Below are 26,015 nucleotides of genomic sequence, written 5' to 3' on the forward strand. Positions count from 1 at the left end.
ACTATTAATTACTAGTTAATACTACTTTTCATTCTCAGTTTTGAAATATAATTATATACTATTACTTCTTACCAAAAACCAACTTTACAACTCTTGCAACAATTTCTGTAATTCTGCCAATAATTAATGAGTTGAGTCTGCCCAACTCTTATCGTTTCATTAACAAAAATACAAAATTTATGTGATATGTAGTCTTTTTAAAGAAATAAATTAAAAAGCTATATAAAAGGTCAGTACCATTCTATTTGTCTGAAACCTTTCATATCAAAGCAAAGGTTCCAAAATTTATCCTTGAAACTACACCTACATTAAAATCTCCGGGTGACTTTTGCAATCAAAGCAAAAACCACGTCCACCTTTTCATTTAAACCCTTATCTATTTGAGTTATTTAAATACACAAACGGAGATATATAGCGACATATATTGTCAAAATAAGGGAAGAGAACAACTCACATACACGGGAGAACTATAATTACAACGCCCATATAAATAAAGGGTTTATACAAACTGATTTCACCTAATTAATCTAACTAATCATTTCGGATTAGTTCTGCTACCTACGTACGGGGCTGGCTGATTATTAATTGCTCCTCCTTGCGCCTGGTAATGTGACAGGGTGTTAAATCGAGAACAATCGTATTATCTTATGGGCCACCCTCGTGTCAGAATCATATTACATGCCCTACAATACCCTTTGATCCCCTTAAGAGCAAGTGCTTAGTCTTAGATTATATGTTCAGTCATCTGGTTTCGGTGCCCTATCTGGTATAGGTGACGGTTAATTGAAATATCCTGTATCAGCAAATTGATTTTCCATAAATTTTAATGTATAATTTCTGGTTTATTACATTTCGCGATTGCTAATCTGCGTAACCGGGGGGAATCATACTGTGATGTAATTTGAGCGAGATGGTGATCAAATTGAAAGACGGTTTTTCGGTTTATTAGTAAGTTGAGGTTTGTGGCGAACAAAATAAGTAATTACACTTTGAAGAAATTTTTTATAAGCTTTAAGAGTTTTTTTTTACTAATAATATTCAAGTAATATCGTGCATTATTAGTAAAGACCCTTCCATAAATGAAACTTATAAATATTTCTTCGAGGAAATAGCATTAAATCAGATCTAATACAACATGGTTATTTGTTCATGCTAAAATAAGCTACTTCCACCCATTCCAGCAGACATCTCTACATAACGGGAATAGGGATTTTTCTAAATATTCCAATTCCTTTAACAACTGAACAGGAAATTATGAGCGTCTCTAAGAAATTGAAAAATAAATTGGTATTGATCCTATTCCCAGTTTTGTTGCCAAATATCGATTTATTTCACCTTATCAGCATGGTTTCGTGGAAAAATGATCATACCTGTTCAAAAATTAACCAAACTTTTTGAATTATACGCTTATGGAGATATTTAGTGATATGCGGTTGGCAGAATTACGTTGCACATGACTTCCTCTGCAACCACATGTTCTTGGATTGTTGATTATATCTCATTTAGTTTTCGTGGCATTGTTATTTGAGTGCAATGTGTGTAAGTGTTAGTGCCGATTTTTAAAATGTATGATTTTCTGGAACAATGATGCGATGTAAAATTTTGCATGAAACTGAGCAAAACTTTTACGGAAACGTTTCTACTTTTGAAACAGGCTTACGGAGATGATGGTCTGGGTTCTAAGCAATGTTATGAATGTTTTTACGATTTAAAAGTGGTCGTCAGTCAATTGAAGATGATTTTCGACCACAAAGGCTTTCGACTTCAACTGATAATTCCTACGTTGAGAAAGAAAAAGATCTGGTGTGTGCACATCGCATTGACTGTCAGAAGAGAAATTGCGTAAGAGGTTAGCTCTCAGTTGGGTTATGCCATGAAATTTTGACTGTAAAAATTAACCACGCATCGAGTTGCGGCAAAATTTGTTCCTCGCTTGATGACCCAACAGAAAAAAAAATCGTGTTTTACGTTTGTAGGCAAGTCCTTGAATAATCTAATGACAATGAAATATTCATTCAAAGGAACATAACGGGAGACGAAAGCTAAGTTTACGACTACGACATTGAGAGAAATTGCAGAAGAGGATAGTTAGCATCTCAATTGGGCATGCCATGAAATTTTTACTGAAAAATTGTACTTATATCGAGTTGCAGCCAAATTTGTTCCTCGTTTGATGACCAAACAACAGAAAGAAAACCATGTGGATGTTTGAAACACCTTGAACAATCCAATGATGATGAAACATTCATTCAAAGGATAATGACGGGAGATGAAAGTAGGGTTTACGGCTACGACATTGAGACAAAAGTTCAATCGCCATAATGGATTGGCAAAGATCTCTACGCCCCAAGAAAGCACGACAGGTCTCGATCCAATGTAACAGTCATGCTCACTGCTTTTTTCGACTTTAATTGAATTGTGCATTTTGCACCTGCACACCCAGTTTTGGCAATTCGTGTTTGTGCCAAAAATCTTATTACTGTCTTCCTCCACTCTCCTTACTCGCCAGGTCTGGATCCTTGCGATTTTTACTCATTTTCCAAAATTAAAATCAGCCCTGAAAAGTGACCATTTTGAGACTATTGACATGTCGTCAAAACAAATTCGCCACAGACTTTAAAGGTCATTTCAAATGAAGCTATCTAGGTCTGCTTTGCGAAATACAGACACCACTGGGAAAAGTGTGTGAATAGTTGAGGATACAAGGATCAATAATGTATAAAATTAATTAAAAAAAAATAAAGTTCGGTTATTTTCCGAGTAGACCTCATATAGAGCAACATTTAGATCATCATGTATATGAGCTTTAGAAAAGTTTCCGATCTCAAATTGACTGTTTTGTATTGGATTTTCTGATAGTCTTGGACTTTACTTATTAGACAGATGGCAATTTATTGAACATAAAATTTCAAGTCAGAATGTAATACATTTTTATTCAATTATTCGTTGCAACAAGTTTCCAAAGTTTCCTTTTGCTAATAGTCTTAAAATAATGTAGCTTCACGAGTTGATTATCTAATTCTATAGTATTTCAAAGTATTTATTTGTGTACTTTTAATAGTATGAAATTGTATACACCAAAATGCAAATTTGTTTCTTTTTCGGGAAAGAAAGCTATATTTAATTAAAATTACAAAATTAATTCTATTCCGCTTCTGCGTTTCAAAGAAACTAACGAGCGTTCAAATAAAAACGTGGTCAAGTTGATTCTGAAAATTTGGACGTAGGGCGTAGCGTATAGCAAATGAACTTAAACGTCATCTGTGAAAGCGCTATATCGCCGCTATCAATTTGAATATTTTCGTTTTAAAAAGCGTTTAAAATGGTGTTTTCTCAAGAACAAAAAGTGTTTATCATAGAGTCCTACTTTAGAAATGAACGCAAGATTGATGGAATATGGAAGTATTCTATTGAGGAATGTTTCATAGAATTTCAAAATCAATTTCCCGGCGTTGTTGAGTACAAAATTTTTCAGTGCAGTTCAGCGTTGTGTTAATGTTTTTCGTGAAACGGGCAGTGTAACAAGAAAAAAAGGAAGCGGCCGACCTAAAAAGCGGACTGAAGAATTAAAAGAAAATGTCCAACAAATAATGGAAAATGCGCCAAGAACTTCTGTACGTGTTTTATCACAAATGGTGCGAGTATCAGTCGGTACCTGCCACACAGTGTTAAACAAGATTTGCGTTTGTTCTCCTATCGTTTAACTTATCAGCAAGAACTTCATGAAGTTGATTTTCCGCGACGGGCTGTATTTTGTGAATGGTTTTTAAACAACTACGGTGAACTTCATAATATCACCTTTTTTTCTGATGAAGCCTGGTTTCATTTCACTTTCCGCAGCTCCTTTAATTGTTTGTTATTGTTATCACGATTATTATTTAAAATATAGTTATATAGTCATTAACGTTATTGAAACTGACAGCTGCTATACAGCTCGTTGAGAAATGAGGTTAAGTTGGTCGCTATAAGCTACTCCCTACGTCCAATGTGTCAGAGCCAACTTCGACCACGTTTTTATTTGAACGCTCGTTATAAATTTGAGATTTCACTTTGTATGTAAGCAACAAGGTTTTATTGTACGCAATTGCAAACATTTTAACAATTTGGAGACCGATACATACATCACCATATTTTTCATTGTAACAACTAAAATACGGGCAGGTAATATTATATCCGATTTGTCAATCATATCAATACTGAAACAAAGTTTTTAATTTTCTTTCTTTTAAAATAGATGGCATAGAAAGTTCGATACAGATTTGATTTACTACAACTAGAAACTAGACGATTTATATTATCAAATTTTTATACAAACACAATGAAACTCACTGTACTCTTTTAATTTAGTAGCAGTTTTTAGTGCTTACATTAGAAGGTAAAACACATAATACTTACAGTTGCTATTCCAAGAACCAACTACCTTATTTCAACGCCTATTTCTATTATGTGCAATAAATTTAACTGTGCCTCGCAATTATACTGCGATATTTATGAGAACTCCATGAAATACATAATCAGTACCTTAATTTCGAAGTTATAAAAGATAAATAAAATTACTACTTAAATTACTTTTTAATAATGTCCTGTATCTCGCTGTTAAACTTGTTGGACATAAATAAGTTTGTTAGGTACTACTATTAAAAGGAAAGATTGAAAAATCTGTGCCGCAAGTAAACCATTGTTGCTATTTCTAAAGCGATGATAGTAGCACTGATAGCAGTACCAGTATAAGAAGAACCAGAAGGATAATGACAAAAAGAAATATATCAGATAAAAAGGCCCTAAAGTGGAGCATTCCTATTCAGTCAAGTTGATACATAATTGATATCCAGTATACACCACAAGAATGATGACTTCCCTTTAAATTTCTTTCCTGGGAAACTGCTCAAATAGCCCTCTTATAGATTATCCATATGACAAAAATTTAAGTGTTTCTTTACTATTTTTACTTTAACCTTTAACCTAACCTCTTTTGTGTTTTTAGCTTTAGAAATAGGTCTAATTTAAACTTCTATAATTTTTGTGGCACTTCTTACTTTTTTCTCCTTTGGGTATTTTGAAGTATTGTAAACAAAAATTTAAAAAATGGAAATAAATTTCAGCTCCACAAGAATTAGTAAAAAAACACGTATATCGTTTTGAAAAATGGAAGAACTTTTTATAATGATGTACATATTTGTCTACCGTTCACTGTAAGATCCAATTGTAAACAAAAATAAGCTTGTTAATAGCAATTGAACGAACACAAATAATAACTATATAAAACTGCCTCGATTATTTTACGTAGACATGGATAAATTTTATTTTATTTTATTACTGCATTAAGAAAGCCGGGAAACAGATGTGCAAAGTAATATGAAGCATTTAAATAAAGGTGCCTAAACGATAGCTAATTATAGTTTATCCGATATATAGTATGAAACATAAACCAATTACGCTTAGTAACGTTCTATTTCTCAATTTAATAAACTTATAGAATAAAACAATTTGTACACAATGCAGTTATATTAAAATCACTTTTTAATTAAAATCATTAATAACTGGGAACACATATAAGTTGAGAATTTATACATGTAATTTTATACAATATTTTCCCTAGTTATACCCTACACATAAATTAGCATATTATATTCTTAATCAAAATATATTTCTGAAATCATTAATGTAATAAATATTAATAACATTTTTTACATATTTATTATTTTAACAAATTACTTATATGCTTGCTACAGCTTCATGCTGTGAATATTTCTCAGTTGCGCCTACATTTTACATTTGGAAATGTTGAAAACGTTCCATCTTATAACTAGGTTATTTGTCCGACACAATTCATACTATTTTCGATAGGTGGAACCATGAAAGACAATACATTATTTATTATTTACTAAGAATTTAGATTTACTAATAAAGAAAAGTACCAGCGTTTTGGTCTGAACCAACTAAAATGAAAACCCTATATTCATAAACCAGACCGTAATTTTCATAAAGCATAAATTTCAGTAATGAAGGAGCATATTTTATTGAGTGCCCTAATTTTATTTCTTAGGAAAATTGTTTTTATAAAGTTTACAATTATTTGTTTAGGTTTTGTTACATCTAGAAAAGAAATATTCCATTCAAGTTTATTCTTAATTTATAATTGCGAATAATAGTTTTTCTATTTTCACAAATATTCATTTTTGAAAGAAATGTATGGAATCTAGTGTCAGAATTGAGCTATCACATCACAGGAATTTCTTAATCTCAAAAAACAGGTCAAAATTAGCAAAAATTCACGAAAAAAGTGCTAGGAAAAATACAGATATATTTTTTTCTTTATTCAAATGTTCATTTATATGGTTAAGACTCCGCCGAACGTAAATCCGGCGTCAGAATTGATGATCCTTTTTCTAACCTCAAAGAATGTGGTCAATTTTGCAAAAATCATGATGGCGGATCCAAGATGGGCGACCAAATTTTCAAAAAATAACAGATTCGCGACCAATTTGGTACAAGGGGATTTTCGGTTTTGCTGATCACTAGAGCTCGGGGTTTTCGTCGGCTAGTGACGTCGCTAGGCGTGTTCATTGTAAACAAATAAATAAGCAGATAGGTATAAATAAAAATAAATAAATTTTCGTACTTTATCAGCGAAAGGTGTTTTTTTACCCCTTGGCATGATCGACAATATTAGAGTATTAAAACACATATACACGAAGTAAACGCGAAGCCAATAACTGCCGTTATTACTGGTTTCGTATGATGCGCTGTAGCGAAAGGCCGACGCGACGGTTATGATCGTCCGACCGTGTCCCGAACTCACGGATTCGAGGTGAGAATTGCGAAATTCATTTTGTAATATTTTTATTTACTTTATAAGCTGAGTACGCAATCATGTTTTAACCTTCTTTTTTTCGGCTATATCTTGTTCTTTTATCTGTATAAGATTTATTCACGGGTTTTCTGCCTAATCTCAGGTAATAAAATACATAGGTAACTGATTAAATTTTTTAAAATGAATTTTGTAAATTTGATCTCGGATTCGTGATCAGTGACCCGGTATACCAAATTTTGATATTTTTTGATCGTCTATTCAAGAAATAGTAACAAAAGTTTCAAAATTGTGTTTTTGTAAACTTACCAATGATAGATGTTGAAGAATAATTTGAAACCTGAAACAGAAAATAACAATTCATTAGTTACTTACATTAACCCAATTTTTATGAGCATAGATTTTTATTACGGTAATTAGTGTTTTTTTTTCAGATGTTCGTTTATCTCTTTGCGTAAATGAATCGGTTTTACTTTTTTTATGTTTGGGCATCTAAAGAATGTTGCCGTTCCCACTTGAAACAAAAAAAATTAAACCGAGAAATTGCTACCAAATCGAATGAACCTAATCCGAGATTAAATAATTTTAAAAGTGATTTGCTATTCGAATTATTTCCCAATTTCAATAATAAAGTACAATCGGCTTACGTAAAATTTTCCACGCTACGATTTAGCTGCAATAGCGTGCCGCTTTTATTTTAGACGTGGAAATCGATCAAATCTGCCGTAAATTATTGTTGGAAGGCTATATATAGTAATAATTTTTAAACTGCAGGCCTGATGTCGATTTCCACTCACGCGTCTATACTTAGGGACACATATTGCTAACAGAAGTGGTCAAGAGGAGACAAGAAAGGTTAAATGCATACGCAGGCGAAACAATGACAGAATTAACTGATGAAGTAAAAATATGGATTTAAAAGTATATAAAAAATAGGGAATTATGTGTTAACTTACGATGTTAAAGACATGTGTGCACTCTTATTCATTCCTTAACGTTATAGCGATATCTCTAATAATAAGGAAGATATTGTCAAAAGAGTCTAAATAGTTTATTGTTATTCTTTAAATAGTGTTTTCCGCAAAGACAAATAGTTTCAAACATTCAATAACTGAATAATCTAAAGCTTATCAAATAATAGGAATGTCATGTCATGCCACCTGAGTATTTTCAAAGACGCCGCAGTAAAACGAATAAACAAGTGCAAAAAACGATCAAACCATCAAGGTTTTAGGTACTGAAATCTACTAAAATACTAACTTTTTTTATATATAATTCCACATGTAAATATTCTTATAACATTTACTTGCTTAGTCCTACATATAAAATTGTTTACTTTTATTTATAAGTACGTGAAAATAATTCTTAAAATGTGGGGTTAGGATAACAGCAAACGCGTGTTTTACAAACGCTTTCTTTTAGTTATTATTTTATTTGAGTAAATTTAAATGGTAACAATGAATAAACAAAACATCGAGGATTTTATTTTTGTGCTTACTTTTGTTCTACACGTTTTACTTTTCAAGATTTCAGTACCTAAAAACGCCAGAAATTTCACTATTTCTCGGCCAGGAATATGGCCACCTTAATATACGCTTTTACCTAAATCTTTCTTAGTATCAAGGTAGTAAAAATTACTGAGTTGGAGAGCGAGTTTTTGCTAAGCAATTTCAACTGTCAAAAAAATTACATCATAAAGAACCTTCCCTATGTTTTTTTTTTGTAAATTGTGCTGTTCACCATAAAATGTCCGAAAACTATGACAAAGTTAGGCGCTCGTCAGCAGCGACAAAAGTAGATAAAAATTTATTATCTTGCTCTAATTTCTACACAATACTGCACAAGTGACGTGTAGAACTGCACCGACGGAAAAACGGAGATACATTATTGCCAAAACTTCAGGAATTTCACACATATATTTTAGTGTTGAGTTTTTAAGATCCTGAACACTTCTTATGTACAGGGTGATTCACTATATTTTGACCCCCCTTTAACTTTTCTGTTTCAAGAGTTATAAAAAAAGTGAAATATAAAAGTTGCACGATATTTGATGAATTTTTTGAAAATGATAGTCGAAAAACAAATGAAGTCCAAACAAAATGGCTGCGGATATTAACTTTGTTAAGTAAAATGGAACACCCTGTTTTTTAAATATTTCGATAGAACGTTCCCTGTCGAGCATAGCCATATAGGGTTTGTTGGGTCCATTTGTAACAATAAGCAAGATACTATTAAAAATCGAAAAGAAGGTTTTTTATTAAGAAAATAAGACATCTTGTAATTGTTAGACCTCTTTCAGGAATTTCTGCCTTTTTCCAATTACGTAAGGATTTATAGATTTAGTTATAATATATTTTGATATATCGCACATTGATATGGTCCAAAATGCGTATAGGTAATGTAACGAAATCTCTGTAACTAATTAGGCCGTGAGAGGTCTAATTACTCATGGACATTATATGGTAGGTCCTGACAGTGACAGGGAGTAATGTCTTGACAACATTGTTATGGGTATGTATTATTATTTAATCAAAATAAGTTACACAGAAGTATAAAATTATTTAGAATTAAAATAGAGTATGGAGAAGAACTTTGCTCTATTTTAATTCCTATAATATTTCAATTTTCTGCTTCTGTGTAACCCACTTTAATTAAATAATAATACAAACTGCAGAAATACCTGAAAAAGGTTTAACAATTACAAGATGTTTTATTTTCTTAATAAAAAAAACTTCTTTTCGTTTTTTAACAGTATCTCGCTTATTGTTACACATGGACCCAACGAACCCTACATGACTATGCTCGACAGAAAACGTTCTATCCAAATATGTAAAAATATACAGGGTGTTCCATTTAACTTAACCATGTTAACATCCGCGGCCATTTTGTTTGGACTTCATTTGTTTCTCTACTATAATTTCCGAAAAATTCATAAAAACTCGTGCAAATTTTATATTTCATATTTTTTTATAACTCTCAAAACAAGAAAGTTAAAGGGGGGTCAAAATATAGTGAATCACCCTGTACAAATTTAAAAAATCTTAGTGACTATACACATTATTTTACGATACCAGCGAAATAGTAACTTCCCTTCAAACTAGCTTAAATTTTTGGGCATATTGCACAATGTCAACTACCTTGCTTAATCTTTAGCTATTAGATAAACATTAAAAAAATTATTAATTCTCTTAAAACAGTTTTAATATTAATTAAAATTAATAAACATCAAAATATAAAATACAAATCGAATTTTTTTTATTACTGAATAATAAACGATGACTAAAAATTTTTTGTAATTCTATCTTTTAAGTGGGTGTGGCTATTACAGTTTGAATTTGAATGGAATTTTAAAATCGAATAAATTTTTTTTAATCAGGAAGTGAGAAGAAATTTTAATAATTTGAAAATTCTTAGACTAGCAATATGCTTGTAAATTTCATATTATATAACTTTTTTTACATATATTACACAGATCATCCAAATAATACCACGCACGACATTAAAATAGTTTAATATATAAAGGAATTTATTAGTTGTAAATATTCAATTATGCCATCTTCATGGCTGAAACAGATGTTCATAATCTAATTCTATAATGAATATTAATTAAAGGATAAAACTCCTATAACAGAGATTATAAGATAAACTATCGGAAGATTTTGAGAAACATTGCTACGACGTACGAGAGAAATGTTTTAAATATCTTCTTAAAATCATATATTTTTTGTTACCATCTCTTGTCACTTTAATGTTATTTTACAAGAATCAATACAATTTTCATAGTAAGTGAGATTCTAGGATTTTTTAGAACTAATTAACTTAATACCCACAAACTGATATAAAAATAGTAATTGTACACTCTCTGCGCGCTATTATTTAAATAAAGTTTCTCTCAACCAGGAAGGTGACATGACTGACCCCAGTTAATTTTCATATCAATAGCAAGATTTATTGAGCAGGTAGGCCAGATGATGCGGAAGAAATTCGTACTATGTTTTTAGTGAAATACGACAGACATTAAACTTTGCTGCAACACAAAACATAATTGGGTTAATTTGTAAATTTCTGTATTAATATGTACATCTTTTACTTATTTAATACATATACAATAAATAAAAATCATTACAGTCCATACAATATATGTTGAGATACAATTCCAAAATTTGTATGCGCTATCAAGCAGGTAGATGCTACAACCAACCAGTCGGCAAGAATAGCCTTGAAACTAAAACATCCTGAAACATATACAGACGATTAATTCCGAAGAACATCGGCAACGTTACTGGCTAATACAAGACGTGCTGTATTAGCAATCAAGAGACATGGTGGGTGGAAATCAGCCACAATTGCACAAAGTTATGTTGCTGACAGTTTAAGTCATTTTGAGAAAAATGTGACAATTAGTAAACGCGAGAGGAATAATTATCCAGATTTTATAAATGTTACTAAATGTAATAACTGTACAATTACTATAAATATTCATTCATAATAATTAATAAAATATAATGTTCATCAAATATTTCTATTCATTTGTTCATAAAATTTGCATTTATAACTCGAAATCGCTTTTTCCTAAGGAGGTAAGTTACCTCACTTACCTCCCGTTGACCACAGCAACTTCCACTTCTACGGTAAAATCCACTTACCTCCTTAAAAACAATGTATTAATAGTCTATTTACTATAGTGGGAGCAGATAAATATATTTAATTGTGTCATATAAAGTCCTCTAAAAATCAGTAGACAACGAGTTTTTTAAATATTTATTAATTTTTGAAGTGTGTGATAATTATATTCAAATTGTTCAATGAAGGTCAAATCCAATCAACCAATAACTGTCACGGCGTGATTTGTTTCCCACTGGTTTGTATTAAACCATATATATAATTGCCGACAGTTAAAATACCTACAAATGGGCCGTACAATAATAGATTTTACATTTATGGATAAATCCAATTGTCTGCTTAGATTCCATAGAAATCAGAATAATTCCCTGCCAACGCAACACTTGACAGCTTAATGCCAATTAATGTTTATATCGATCTCTTTTGTGTGATCCCGATGACATGATATATACCTTAGCTATTGGATTATAAACATTCAATGCGTCTTACTACACTTCTTTTGTTAGATGAGCAATATTTCATGTCGTGCGGAATACGACCTGAATTGCTCTACATAGATAAATGCATTCCGACTTGACACATTCTTTTTCTATAATTTAATATGCCCTTTCCTTACTGGACCTTGAAATACTGTAACATCCCTTTCTAAATAAGTCACGGGGCGTCTAACGGACGGTGATATTATATTGTTTGTTCTGTCGATACCTTGAAATAGTCTTTGGTAGTTGCTGAAGCATAGGCGTCACTAGGGGGTTTCAAGTAAACATTTTTGTGTATCAACTAATCTGTTTTTATTATAATGACTTCGGTATATGAGTAAAACTTACAATGAATGGATTCTAATGTTAATGAAATATACTGCTCTGCAAAATGAAAAAAAAAGAAATGTAAAAAAATCGAAAGTCAAGCACAAAGATCACAACTAAGAAAATAAAGAAACGTAAGAATTTAAATATCACCATGAAAGATGCCATACATTACTTAAAAAATTATTATTTTTGACTAAACTACGCAGAATTTGAAACAAAAGTAGGGACAAAAAAAGTCTAATTCATTAAAAAATAATAGCTTGATAATTAAAAGGAATAAAAAAATCGAAAAATTTCTGTTAAGGGTAGTCAGGAAACTATTCTATTTATAACCGATTTTCATTCCAATATCTTAATCAGAAAAAAAATTATTTTAAAAAATATCCAAAGGACCCCTTTGGAGGGCCATATCGCAGTAACGGTGCTCCGGAGGGCCACTGTTTATGGGAACTCTTTTTACTATTTTTGGCTCTACTTTCACCTCTTTAAATTTTGTACCAACTTTTCCAAACACCCTGTATATAGAAAAGTGTCCATATTTAGGATAGTTTCCATATTTGGTGATTGTGCTTCCTTTGAGAAGTAAAAACGTATAGATTTGTTAATTATTTATTAAAAAGATTGTAACCAAGATTTCTGTCAACATTTTTAAACAAATGTTAAGGTATCTACCTAACTGGAACTCCAACTCTATTTTAATCCTATAAGTAACAGATATTAATAGGTAATCACATCACCTGAACCAGGATATAAAGCTTTATAAAAATTTAACAAAAAAAAAGTAATATTTTGATATTTCTGGGAAAATTATTTTTGTGTTAAATTTAACACGGTTATATCACTTGTTACGTGAATAAGTTTAGATTTTTTACCAGTTTACTTGATGTACACGTCAAGGACGGTATGAAACTGGGTTCAACGAGCCATTTTTATTGACTCTTTATATATACGAGTAGTTGCTGCCTGGCTACCTTGAGCACCGATTATAGTATTTGTTCCTTCAGTGCAATTGAATAAGCCTTTAAATCGAAATTTTGGTCAATTTGCCTGAATTTTAGATATGAGTTAGTTTGAGATATATTATAACAATAAGTGACAGTAATTTTTTGTTCAACCCCCGGCCAAGGGAGAAAAAAGATAAAACAAAGGAGTTTTTCAAGATAACTCAAAAGGGGCAAGGGCTAGAAAAAAAAGTTTCTTATAAAAGTTGTAAAGCATATAATTCTACATAAAAACGGCATCTTGACTATTTCTTGTACTATTAAAATTAACAGAGTTAGGGAGGCTAGAATTTAATGGAAGATTTCAGAAATTTAAAATATCATAAGAAGAAAAACGAATGAATTTTGTATTTTTTTTCAATCTACTGTAAAGAGACGTATTTTTTTTTATCGGCGGAAAAAGATATTTACATGGTGAAATATACCCTCAAAATGCCCCCTCCCCCCAAAACAGTTTTTTCAGAAATTTAAAAAATCATAACAAGCAGAAAAACGAATGAATTTTGTATTTTTTTTTCAATCTACTGTAAAAGACACGTATTTTTTTTATCGGCGGAAAAACATATTTACAGGGTGAAATACACCCTCAAAGTCCGCCTCCCAAAACAGTTTTTTCAAAATTTCTGGGGTCCTAATCAATATTTTGAAATGAAACAAAATGCAAATTACTTATGATAAAAAACAAATATTTCACAAGTGATTCCGTGTTTGGGGGTTGCTACCCTTATTTTTTATTTCAGAAAAGCTATATTTTTATTATTTATAAAAAAATCATATTTACTCAAAAAGAGTTAAAAATATGATTTATGTAAACAAATTGACAAAATTAAATTGACCTGTTTCGAGGTTTTCGTTAAAATCTCTGTTTAGGGGGGTGAACAACAAATTTGAAATTGTTATAACTTTCTTATTAAAAATTAAAAAATATATCTATTTCTCTGAAAAGAAAGGTTACATTTTTTAGAGTAGATCGAAAAATAAATTACCAAATTCATTCATTTTTCTGCTTATAATTTTTTTAAATTTCTGAAATCTTCCCTTAACTTCTAGCCTCTCTAATTCTGTTAATTTTAATAATACAAGAAAAAGTCAAGAGGCCATCTTTATGTAGAATTGTATGCTTTACAACTTATATGAAACTTTTTTTTCTAGCCCTTACCCGTTTTGAGTTGAAATTTTGATCTTGAAAAACTCTTTTGTTTTATCTTTTTTCACCCTTGGCCGGGGGTTGAACAAAAAATTATTGTCACTTATTGTTATAACATATCTCAAACTAACTCATATAAAAAATTCAAGCAAGTTGACCAAAATTTCGATTTAAAGGCTTATTTAATTAGACTACTTACAATATATTAAATCTGGTGATGAATAAACCCATCAGATTTGTTGTTCATAGTTATTTTACGTTTTTTTTTGCCATTAAATTTTGTTGATTTAATAACTTTGTTAAGCAATGTTGCCACTATGTTTTATAATACGAACAGATAGAGACATCGATATTTTTCTTAGGTATGGTCAGACTAGGCATTTTTAAATACTAAAGAGGCTTTTCCGTTTTACCACAATTGCGTAACATTTAGTAATTAGATGTATTCAGTAATCTTTTTTTATAAGAACAGAAAACCAGAATTTTTTACTTGTACCAAACATTATACACCTTTTTGAAATGTTGCTGGGGGATACTCAGGCTTCTGTAATACCTATATAGCTACCCCAAAAACAAAAAACTAAACATATTCACATAATTCAAAATCATTCGAAACGCTTTAATCGCTTTCTATGAGGCCACAGGTGTTAATGCAATGTTTGTAGAAAAATAATAAAAATAAATAGCAATGATATTTTATTTGTGTATGAAAATAATTCATGAGTTATTTAGACGCATTTACAAGTCCCTTATTTAGTACAAGCAATAACCAACACGATCTAATTTAACGCTACGGTAGGTAATCAAAGATCGATCACTTAGATGTATATCTTTGTAAGTGGATATGTTTATATAAGCTTGTTACGGAGAATGGACTATTTTTTTATCCTATTACACAACAAGAACAACTTTTCTCGTTTTTCCTGTCACTTTTTCTGAATTAATAAATATGTAACACATATAATTTTTTGTAAAAGATTTTGCAAATGTATATTGTAAAGGAATTAATATTGTATTCTTTCTAGACAGGTCTCATGTGGGTCCACGAGAGTTGAGGCATGTACAGACCTTCAATATTATAGCTTTGCAAACGTGCACAATGAAAAATTTTCCTAGTTTCAATCCAGTTTACAGAGTTACGCGGGTTTCCAGCAGAGTTCACGTGAGTTAATCCAAGTATTTTTTGAACTATTGATTTATTCTTCTTTAAAGGAAAGATGGTGCAGAGTTTGATGTCCCAACATTTTTTATTTTTATGATTGACGATTATTGTTTATTATCGCTGTTTTAAACTACCGTTCTAAATAACAATATTTTGAAAAGAACATCTCAAGAAGTATTTCCTCTACTGTGTATGATTTTATATAAATTTGAAATCATGACCTGTGATTTCCAAAAGTTTTTTCCAAACACAAGTAATTTTTCACGTTCGATTATTTTGCACACTTTTAGTATACAAGATAGGGTTTGGATATATGCGGTGAAACTAAAACAACATAATGAAAGTGAATGCGTACAATCGTACTTTGTACAGTCAAGAGGAATGTTGCCCTGATTAATTAACCAAGTCGACATTCGATCACACTTCTTGATAGCTCTGTTAATTCTCTAATTTTTTTCTGGTTTTCGACGACCTCTAGTGGTGTTGTCCCGATCTGTTATCGAATGTGATTGATTTCTGAATATATATTCATCTCGTCGTTCATTGATTGTGGCTCGATTTTGTTTATTTCGTTCGTGTTTTGCTAAAAAATTCGAAACATCGATGACTTTTAAGATGCCAGCATCATTAGTCTCATTGAACGTAATCTATTTTGACTTACTGTATCTGGAGCTGTCCTAGCTTCCGTATATAGCTGTGGCTGTTGGATTTCAAACACCGATAAAAATTTCGGATCTTGACCAACGCTATCTTGGTAGCTATAGTGGCAACTGCAACTTATATGTCCTTGGACATTCACTGCTTGTCTGAATAGTTTCGATGCTTTTTCCGTCTTTACGGGCTACTGTTTGGTGTAGACTGGAAACATGGGTGAAATTTGAATAGTAGGTACAATTTTTCTCTGTTTGCTTGAGCATGTTGTCATTTGCATTTATTTACCTATTTAATGCGTTAATAGTATGTCATAAATTCGCTAAAATATAGGTTAGAACGTTGTAAATATGGAAGTAAATATGTTCATACTTAAACATACCGTGGAATTTGTGAAATAAATGCTGGTTATAAAAATAACAATTTAATCACCTAAAACTGTACTTAGCATAAATTAAAAGGCGGTTCATAAATAGCACCTCCTGGTAAGTTGCTCGAGCACGATTTGTGTACGATAATAAGGAGATGTAACATCTACGAGTATAGGATGAAAAACAATGAGTAACGAATTTATAGGAAGGTTAAATAAAAAACTGGTTTCAATGTCACGGCTCTGCATCTCTTTGTGGATAACATAATAGTTGTTTACTAATGAATTAAATATATTAAGTCGCAAAAAACTGTAGATTACATCACTTAAGAAGATGAAGAACCCACGTTCTTTGTAGAGTGGTCATTCATGCACAAAAAATGTACAGAGATTTCCAAGGAGAATGATCAGTATGTCAGTGATCACATCTAAAACTTTTTTTTCGATTTAAATAAATAAAAGTATACACCGTAGGGTTTTCGTCAAGATTCGAAACATTGTAGAAAAATGTCGTAATTCATAAATTATAAAAATTCTGGTATTTATGGTATTAAAGTACTCAGTATACAAGAATAACTCAATTAAATATACGACAAGTTTATATTCTTAATATTAGCGTTAACAATATCAGTTAATTCCACCATTAAAGCGGAAATCTGTATTAATAAAGGAACTAAATGTTACAAAGTCGTGACACCTGCGGTTGTAAGCTTTAACATTTATGTGATAATAATGTTGTTAAAAATAAATCGGTAACTAATATAATATTATTTCTAAATTTTAATTAATGTTATACACATATATACTGAAAATAATTATTAGTTCCATTATTGAATTCATTGAGTTTTTGCAATTCTGTCAATGCGTCCATGCTTAAAGTTTATGTAACATCAAATATATGCACATATTTATATTAACAATTTGCTGCATATTTCCATTGATTAAAATTTTTTATAAGCATATTTGTACATACACATTTCAAACAGTAATTTCAAATATTACCTATAATACTAAATTACAACTGGGTACCTATGAAAATATCTAAGCTTGCAATTTGAAAAACAGTGGAACAAAATTCAAAATCCGTTATCTAGTGTATTGTACGTATTTAAATAAACTTTTTGTACTAACAGTTTTACATATTCCATAAACATATTTAAATTTAAAATTTGCACTCTCAAAAAGTTGGTCTGAAGGTGGGGTGTAAATGTAGTTTTTTAACAAACTCTTATTATAAGGAATGTGAAGAATTTTTGGACATTAATTTGAGAATAATAATAATCCAGAATGTTATAGACACATAATTTCATTAAAAAATATTGAAAAACACTGTAACCATCTGTTAAAGAGGAAAAGGTGTTCCCTTGCTTATGTAAGGCAAGAATTTATGTGTGATTTTTTGCAATATTGAATTGTCATATTTATACATTGTCTTTTGTTTTCTTCCGGATTCGATCGTCAAGAATCGCCAGAACTAAAGTATCAAAATATCCTTGATCCTGCTCATTACCGACACTTTAAATGCATAATCTGCCTCTTTACCTTGCCTTCAGGTGTCCTATGTTTTTTCATGTGTTTCTTCGTCATATCTAATTTTTTATGCGAATGCTGCGGCGATTCTTTAATTAGAATTTATCTCGTAACGGAAGAGTATTTGAAACATAATACAACAATTTATATATACACTCGTAAATTAAACCGTTGGAAATTAAAGTTAGATGAAGATCTCTGCTTATTATTTATGACTGATGTGCCAATAATGGTAGGATATTTAAAGCATCGAAAGATGAAGGATTTTTAGAAATAAAAAGTCGATATTAAAAAATGCAGCAACGAAACAATGCAGTAACTGAATTATGTGGCTGGTTTCGTCTGATATTGGTCTAGTGAATTTACTAGTGGAACCATGAATGAGTTCTCATATCCTTGACACGTGCCCATATCATCCCGTATAAAGTAGTAAAGATGACATTTAACATTTTATTTTATCTTTGTTTTATATTCAACATAAATTCCGTTCTGAACTCAGTTCAAGAACTGTTGAAGTCTTGATTTTTGAATTTTTTCACATGGTCCTTATTAACTTCTCTTCAAAAGAAAAACTGAATAAATAAATGTTATAATTAAATACTAACAAAATATATAAAACGATGAGTTCAATTGATGGACCAGTGATTGATTGTTATGATCAACATTTAAATTTTATTCGATTAAACAGTAGAAATGTCAGAATATTGGAATAAGATGATAGGGATAGGGCCAAGATAGGATCCCTAAGGAACACCCTATGGAAGAAGAAGTATCTACCATAAAAATTAATTATCCGAAATGCCAGCCTTTCGAAAGGTTTTTTTTGAGATTGAGTGAGAAAAGCTGGTTTGATTAAAATATTGTATTAATCACCTCAAACCTTCTACAGCTTGAAAGTAATCTTGTATTTTGAATTATTATACTAAAGGGACTCATAGGTTACTGAAGTAATCCATCTTCCCTATATCCATTAATTATGTTTTTTAAGTAAAGTCCAATTTTAAATTAAAAAAATCGTAAAAAGTGCAAATCATTTGTTATAAACAACAGAATCTGCAAAGTTTTCTTTATGGGGTCCATATAATACTATTTTATTAATTAATATTTTGTTGATGTTGTCTTGATGTAGTGACTAAGACATTCTCCAATTCGTCTTCATTTTTGAACGAACCCCAAGTAAATTGTAAACACTCAGTTGTTTGTTTATAGAAAGTATAAGCCAAAAAAAAAAACAAATTGTTATGTGAGGTCGAGAGTTTTTTTGTCGGAACTGACGCCGACAGTGCAAGCATAACAAGCCACGTCATTTATTTTCATTGGTACGAAGGATACACTCAGGCTTAACAGCAACGGTATTTGGTTATACTGAAATACTGCGCTTGTGCGATCTTTCTTTGTTGTCGAAAGTACTGCCACAAACCATGTGAGACTATGGAATACCCTATATCAAATCTGAAATACGGATAAACAGTTCAATGGCGTCTCTAATTGCAAGAATGATTTATTTCCAATTAGTCCATTGAAATGTTACATTTTTTTGGGCTTAGCGTGCAAAAGTCAGAGCACGCAATTTTATTTTTTAGATGTCAAGAGGGGGGGGAGTGTAAAGTTAAATCCATGTTTGTGGGGTCGCAACCCTTGTGCATCGGCCGCCATCTTGTAAAAAGAGCTGCGAATGGTTTTTATACTACTACTTACTATATCGGGCAAACTATTCGTCGCACAGAAAATTTGTAAATACATTTTTTTGTTGAAAATTAAATTCTCTACAAATTTGGCACCATAACTTTTAGTCATAGAACCAAAAATAACAAAGTTATTAACGAAAATAGATAAAAATTTGGGAACTAATTTTCTTTTGGTCGTTATAACTTTTTTTCTGGTCATTTTACAAAAAAAATACATCAGAGCATTTTGATAGAGGGGTTTTAAAGGAATAATTTCCATAACAAACTTTTTTCAAATTTTATTTATTAATTAGGGATTTACAGCGATGCGAAACTTACACTATTCTCCAGTACTAGTAAGTATACATTAATATGAATGATTACTCACAGTTTTCTCTCATATTTCCATTATTTTTATAAGAAACATTTTAATGATTGACATTGCAATGTTGTTAATTAGTTATTGACTCTTTTCCCCACCCCCTACGAGGTACGGCTGGTGGTGGCGCTTTTTTTTACGTCGTATCCCCAGTAGGCAGAATCCACGGACATTTTCTAGCTGACATAATAATTAGTGTAATTAAAAATATCGAAATATATTTCCCAATCTGCTTTGTCCTCAGTCTCTTTGATGGGCCAGGCTGCGACTCAGGATCTGGTTGAGCTTCCGATATTGAATTGTTGAGGAAGGATGGAGAATGAAGTGGCGTCATTGTTGGTAGTTCATCTTCAAAATCATTCTCCTCGATCAATTTTGATATCTCCATGTTGCTGCATGTCTCCCCAAAACAATTCAGGCACACTGCAGAACATTTGGGCCTGCCTTCCGACATCAACACATTGCTCCACAGTTTCCTTTGCATCAGCAGAATATCAAATCTAGAAGCTCAGGTGGTGCTGCAGGTTCTGAACTTTGAACAGGCATCAATATTTGACCATACTTTTTCCAGACCCAGTCTTGAGGGTCGTTGTAATTCCCGAGCCACGACTGGACCTGATGATAGATTCGGAGTCTGTGCAAGCGGGCTGTGTCTTGTGTTGGAGGAAGTGAAGACAAATTAAATGTATTCTTTGTCACTGACTTGGCGAATCGTTTATGTCTAAGACTGCCAAGAGAATCATCATCTTTATTGCCACCATATAAAGAGATGAACAAACGTTCGTCAACGGCGGTGAGCAAAGTAGGGTCGACTCTCTCATTGAGAAATAACGCTGTTCCACTAGCTAGCTCAGGACGTGCTCCAGGGTTGTGAGAAATTTCATTTTACCGATGTTGTAAGCTGCTGAAGTCGTGTCACATCCTGAGAAGGCATGGAGAAACAACAGATTATCCACAATGACGTCTCCGTACATAAAACTTGACGGACGATATAATTGCTCGGCTGTACGTCCTTTTGATGGTTAAAAAAAAATACATTTGAATGTGTTCTTCCAAATTCCTTGAGCAAGACAAGAATGTCGATATCTTCGGCGACAATAGTGACTGAGTCGAACGATTGGGATGCAGCAAGATCGGAGCGAACGATGAGGGTATCTGCATCTGATTCTGCTTGGTCGACACTGAAACCCACCTCTTGTCCACAAAATTCAAAATAGTGTCCACAAAACTAAAAATACTTTTCATAATTAAATACGTCACGCACGCACGTGGTAGCACAACTGGAAGAAAACTTTGAAGGACACGTCCTATGCCTAATCATTCATATTAATGTATACTTACTAGTACTGGAGAATAGTGTAAGATTCGCATCGCTGTAAAACACTAATAAATAAATAAAATTTGAAAAAAGTTTGTAATGGAAATTATTCCTCTATCAAAATGCTCTGATGTAATTTTTTTGTAAAATGACCAGAAAAAAAGTTATAACGACCAAAAGAAATTTCGTTCCCAAATTTTTATCTATCACCGTTAATAACTTTGTTATTTTTGGTTCTACGACTAAAAGTTACGGTACTAAATTTGTAGAGAATTTAATTTGCAACAAAAAATGTATTTACAAATTTTCTGTGCGACGAATAGTTTGCCCGATATAGTAAGTAGTAGTATAAAAATCATTCGCAGCACTTTTTACAAGATGGCGGCCGACGCACAAGGGTTCCGACCCCACAAACATGGATTTAACTTTACACTAACCCCTTCTTGACATCCAAAAAATAAAATTGCGTGCTCTGACTTTTGCAACCCCAAATGTATCTTTTTAATGGACTAAATAAATATCTACCCTAAAGATATATTTTCGGAATGCTCAAATCAACTGCAATAACTGAAATAAATCGTAGTTCCTTCGCAACCTTGAACGTGACCGCAAGGTTCCCGGCGTGGGCAATACAAGCTTTGCTGACTTCTGCGGAGCGTACTCGCAGTGGTCGTACTTTCTCTACGAGCTGAATACGCCGATTTCCCTTAAGTGAATTGACCCATGCACTTGACTCAAAAATGATCATCACCAGCAGATGTAATTTAGACGTATGTAAATATTTTTAGGGAAATTTTGTCCAGTTGAAGTAATGGTTATTTCCGGTAGTAACTTTTTGATTGCTCTTAGGTTGAGCTGCTATTCTTACAATGAATCTAGACACGTTTAGGTAAGCACTTTTCCTTGTGAAAAATGCTTATTCGATTAGGAAAAGTTTCCTCGTATATTGTCAGCAAGAGATTTATCAACAAGTCGTCTTAATGCGGAGAAAATTGCAAACTCCCATGAATAATTCCCAACTTCACTTACATTGACCGATCAGCAAAGTTTACCCGATAAATCCCAGCGAATTTGTGAGGCATAATATTTTGATGGTCTTCAAACAAACTACTCCACTAGCCATCTATTTGCTTGCGTTGTATTTTGACGGTGTATTCCACGTGTATTTGTAATAACAGCAGTAGGCAAGTTTCGTTAATTAATAGGTGTAGCTGCAAGGTAAATTAACAATAAGGAACGCTTGATATAGATATAGCTGAGATGTTTCAGTGACGCAGATATCCAATTTGCGAATTTGCGTAGGTAGGTATAATATCCAGAATCCAAAACACATCAAATTTTTTGGTAGATTTTTCTTCTTAAATCACAAATATTAAATCTTCAAGAGGCTTTTAACATCGATGTGTTTTCAAGCATGTTGACAAGCGAAAATGGTAATATCATATGAATCACCAGGAATAACGGACTCAACTATAGAAATATTCGTATCTAGCGAAGAAGTAGACAATCGATTCTATGGGGACCATAAAAGGAAAGAATTGATTGATAAGTTACAGTTTGTTTGTACTCTCGTATATACATATAATACTATTAATTGTTATTGTATAATGATGCAGGTGTTACAGTCTAGTATGAATATGTGTAGCATAACAGAACGCTCGCGATCTGTAGTGATTCATTGACAGTGGAATTAGATGTACCCATATGCTTCTCAAAATAAATTCAATTGCTCCTACATATTTTTATATTGACTTGAGCATTGCATTGAACCAGCAAAGCTTGCAAAGGATTAATTATTTCGGATCTTGCGTCTGTACTAAATTTGTTCGAAAACTGGTTTGAATCCTACCTTCACCGTGAACTTAGTCATTGGTTTTATGGAATTTGAAGATGACACCTGTTTTTTTCTTGTTTAAGTTCTTTGATTTTGGATAAAACGAGTTTTTTTTTCTTACAAAGCAGGAATCCTTAAACAAGTATTTCCATTTACAAGTATTAACAACACAAAACCTATACGACGTCATAACACTAATTAACTTTAAAATATACATGACAGCATTTTTTATTCTATGTGTGTACGTGGTACAGTGGTAAAGAATGTTTACTGCAAGGGTTTTGAAGTTGGTGTATATTTCGACAGAATATGAGCTTGCGTCGTCGTTTGTCGAAGTGCAGATAATGATATTACATCATGCTTTGCGGTTCATGGAACCTTGTTAAAATGCAGTTATGGTTAAGAAACTCTACATTTTGTACATTTGTAGATGATTTCTTATTAGTGCCTTACAATTTGACTTTCTTTGCATGAATACAACACCATTAGTAACATGAAGTTAATTTTGAAATAATAATAATAGCTCAACCAATAACTTTCACATGTAAAATAAAATACTACGTGGCTTCGCTCATCAATTTTTTTTTCAACATGATTTTAATCTAGAATCTTTTAAAGTTTGACCAAACTTTTCAGTCACATCCTGTATTTAAAGGTAAAAGTTATTTGTTATTCAATAAATTTCATTGCAAATTGTACATAGCAATAAAATAATAAATACATATGGTTACGTTGGGTCGAGTTTGACGAATATTTAATTCTGTACACTTTTTCTATAGCACACATATCAATAATACTTTTCAATGTTCCTTTTACGGATACAATCCTCATCCCAAATCAGGAAATGCTACATACAATTATAGCCTGTACTATCCACTTATTTTAGTCAGTCATGGTAAATGGTTCTATTGGATGGGTAAATATTCTTGATTGATGTATCAAAGGAGCTTTAAAAAATATTCCTGAATACAGTTAATTAGTCTTCTCCTGTGATGCTGTGGACAGTCAGACAAAGAAGAATACGCAAAGGGTTTTAATAAAACCTTTTTTTTTCCTTTTCATGCTGAGACTTTCTAGCTACAAAGGAAAGTTGTTGAATTAATGATAAATTATTGCTGTGGCAACTTCGAAGAAAAAATTTCAAATAAGCTCGTGGCAGAGTTCAGATTGTTGTGTAATATACATATTTTAATTCGCCCATTCTCAAAACGCAAATATTTCAGCGGATGAACATTGTGAACTGCAAATTGCAATTCTGGTTCCGTGTTAACAAGCAGTACCAATAAAAACAGGATAAATATAGAAGAATGATCTGGTCCTGCACAACTGAATATATATATTTGAGCTTCAATTATCTTTAACAGTATGTGCTGCCCTGACAGTGTAGACGCACATATCATATAAACCGTTTTTATTGAAATAATTTCCTATATAACTTATTTTGTATCAAGGACAGATAGTCATCTTCCATGGAATTCTCTATAAATATAAACTTACCTGGTGCAGGTAATGTTTTTTATTTATTTTAAAGCGAAACGTTGTAACATCAGTATTTCAATAAAGATATTTCTTGTTTTAAACTTAACCTGAACATAAAGTTACAACTTTGTGTTTACCTATAAAATAAGATCAGTTATTTCCTCTAAGTTACATAACAAAAAATTTCTATTTTATAATTACTTATTCACTTAATAACTCCTGCTGGAAATACACATTATGGAGCATTAAGAATATTAATAATAATTATATGCTAGAATTTGAATTATTTAAATAATATTTTAACTTTCAGTGAAAACCAATATTATCTATTGAAATTAGAATATATTAACTATTCAGATATCTGAATAGACTGATACCTAAATATTCGTAAAATATGTAACTTTTTTTGTAATGCAAATTTTATTGTCTACGGCTTTATGTGTAGCACTACAGTTCTAAGAGGAAGAATTAATGGTTAGTGTATACTAGTTTCTGTATCTGTTTTACATATTATTTTCATATTTAAATAGTTTCACGTGACACTTAATCAACTTTCAATGTATTCTCTCCTTATTTTTTAAGGTGCATATTCACTAGGAGAGCATTAAACTGATTGTTTGTACAACGTATAACATCTTGATTACTATTTTACCATAGTACAATGTTCTATTATTCTAATTTCGATGTGGTATAGATATTATATCTCTTATCTTCAAAATTACTTATCTAATCCTATTTAAATGTAAACTTTTATAGTATTTGATTTTTTGGCTTTTATATAAAAAATGTAAGAAATAGTAAAATAGTAATAAAATCCAGAAGTCTTCACTACAATTAATTTGGCATTAAAAAATTCAAGGCAACATTTTTATTCTATTTAAATTAGTTACAGATGTAACAAAATCCTATTAACTAGCCCTCTGTTATTAAACGAATAGACACTGCATTTGCTCCGTTAATGTGCATAACTTTTACGAAAAAAAGTGGCAGTAATTATAATTTCAAATTAATATAGCATAGCTATAACGTTGTATCAATAATACTTGTTCATATTAAAGAAAAAAATGACATGTGGACTATATTTTGATTTCCTATATAATTATATTCTTATTAACGTAGGTACTGTTATTAACTTGCATGAATGTCTACGAAATAATTTATTTTATTTAATTAAATTAATCAATCCTACTTCGTCACTTTATACGTTTATTTAATGAAGAAACTATACGTTGTA

The 26,015-nt window shown here is 31.4% G+C and overlaps 1 protein-coding gene across 1 annotated transcript in view; it reads right to left on the minus strand.

The window, feature by feature from the left end:
* Positions 1 to 26,015, minus strand: part of LOC108906690 — a gene marked incomplete at its 3' end in the record, with an annotated part of 175,344 nt that overhangs the window by 82,086 nt on the left and 67,243 nt on the right. The window contains exon 4 of the mRNA XM_018710023.1: positions 7,121 to 7,151. Within this exon, the coding sequence (XP_018565539.1) occupies positions 7,121 to 7,151 (31 nt within the window). The remainder of the gene's footprint in view (positions 1 to 7,120; positions 7,152 to 26,015) is intronic.

The sequence above is a fragment of the Anoplophora glabripennis genome, unplaced genomic scaffold (genome assembly GCF_000390285.2).
Source record: "Anoplophora glabripennis isolate ALB-LARVAE unplaced genomic scaffold, Agla_2.0 scaffold64, whole genome shotgun sequence".
In the NCBI taxonomy this organism is placed as follows: domain Eukaryota; kingdom Metazoa; phylum Arthropoda; class Insecta; order Coleoptera; family Cerambycidae; genus Anoplophora; species Anoplophora glabripennis.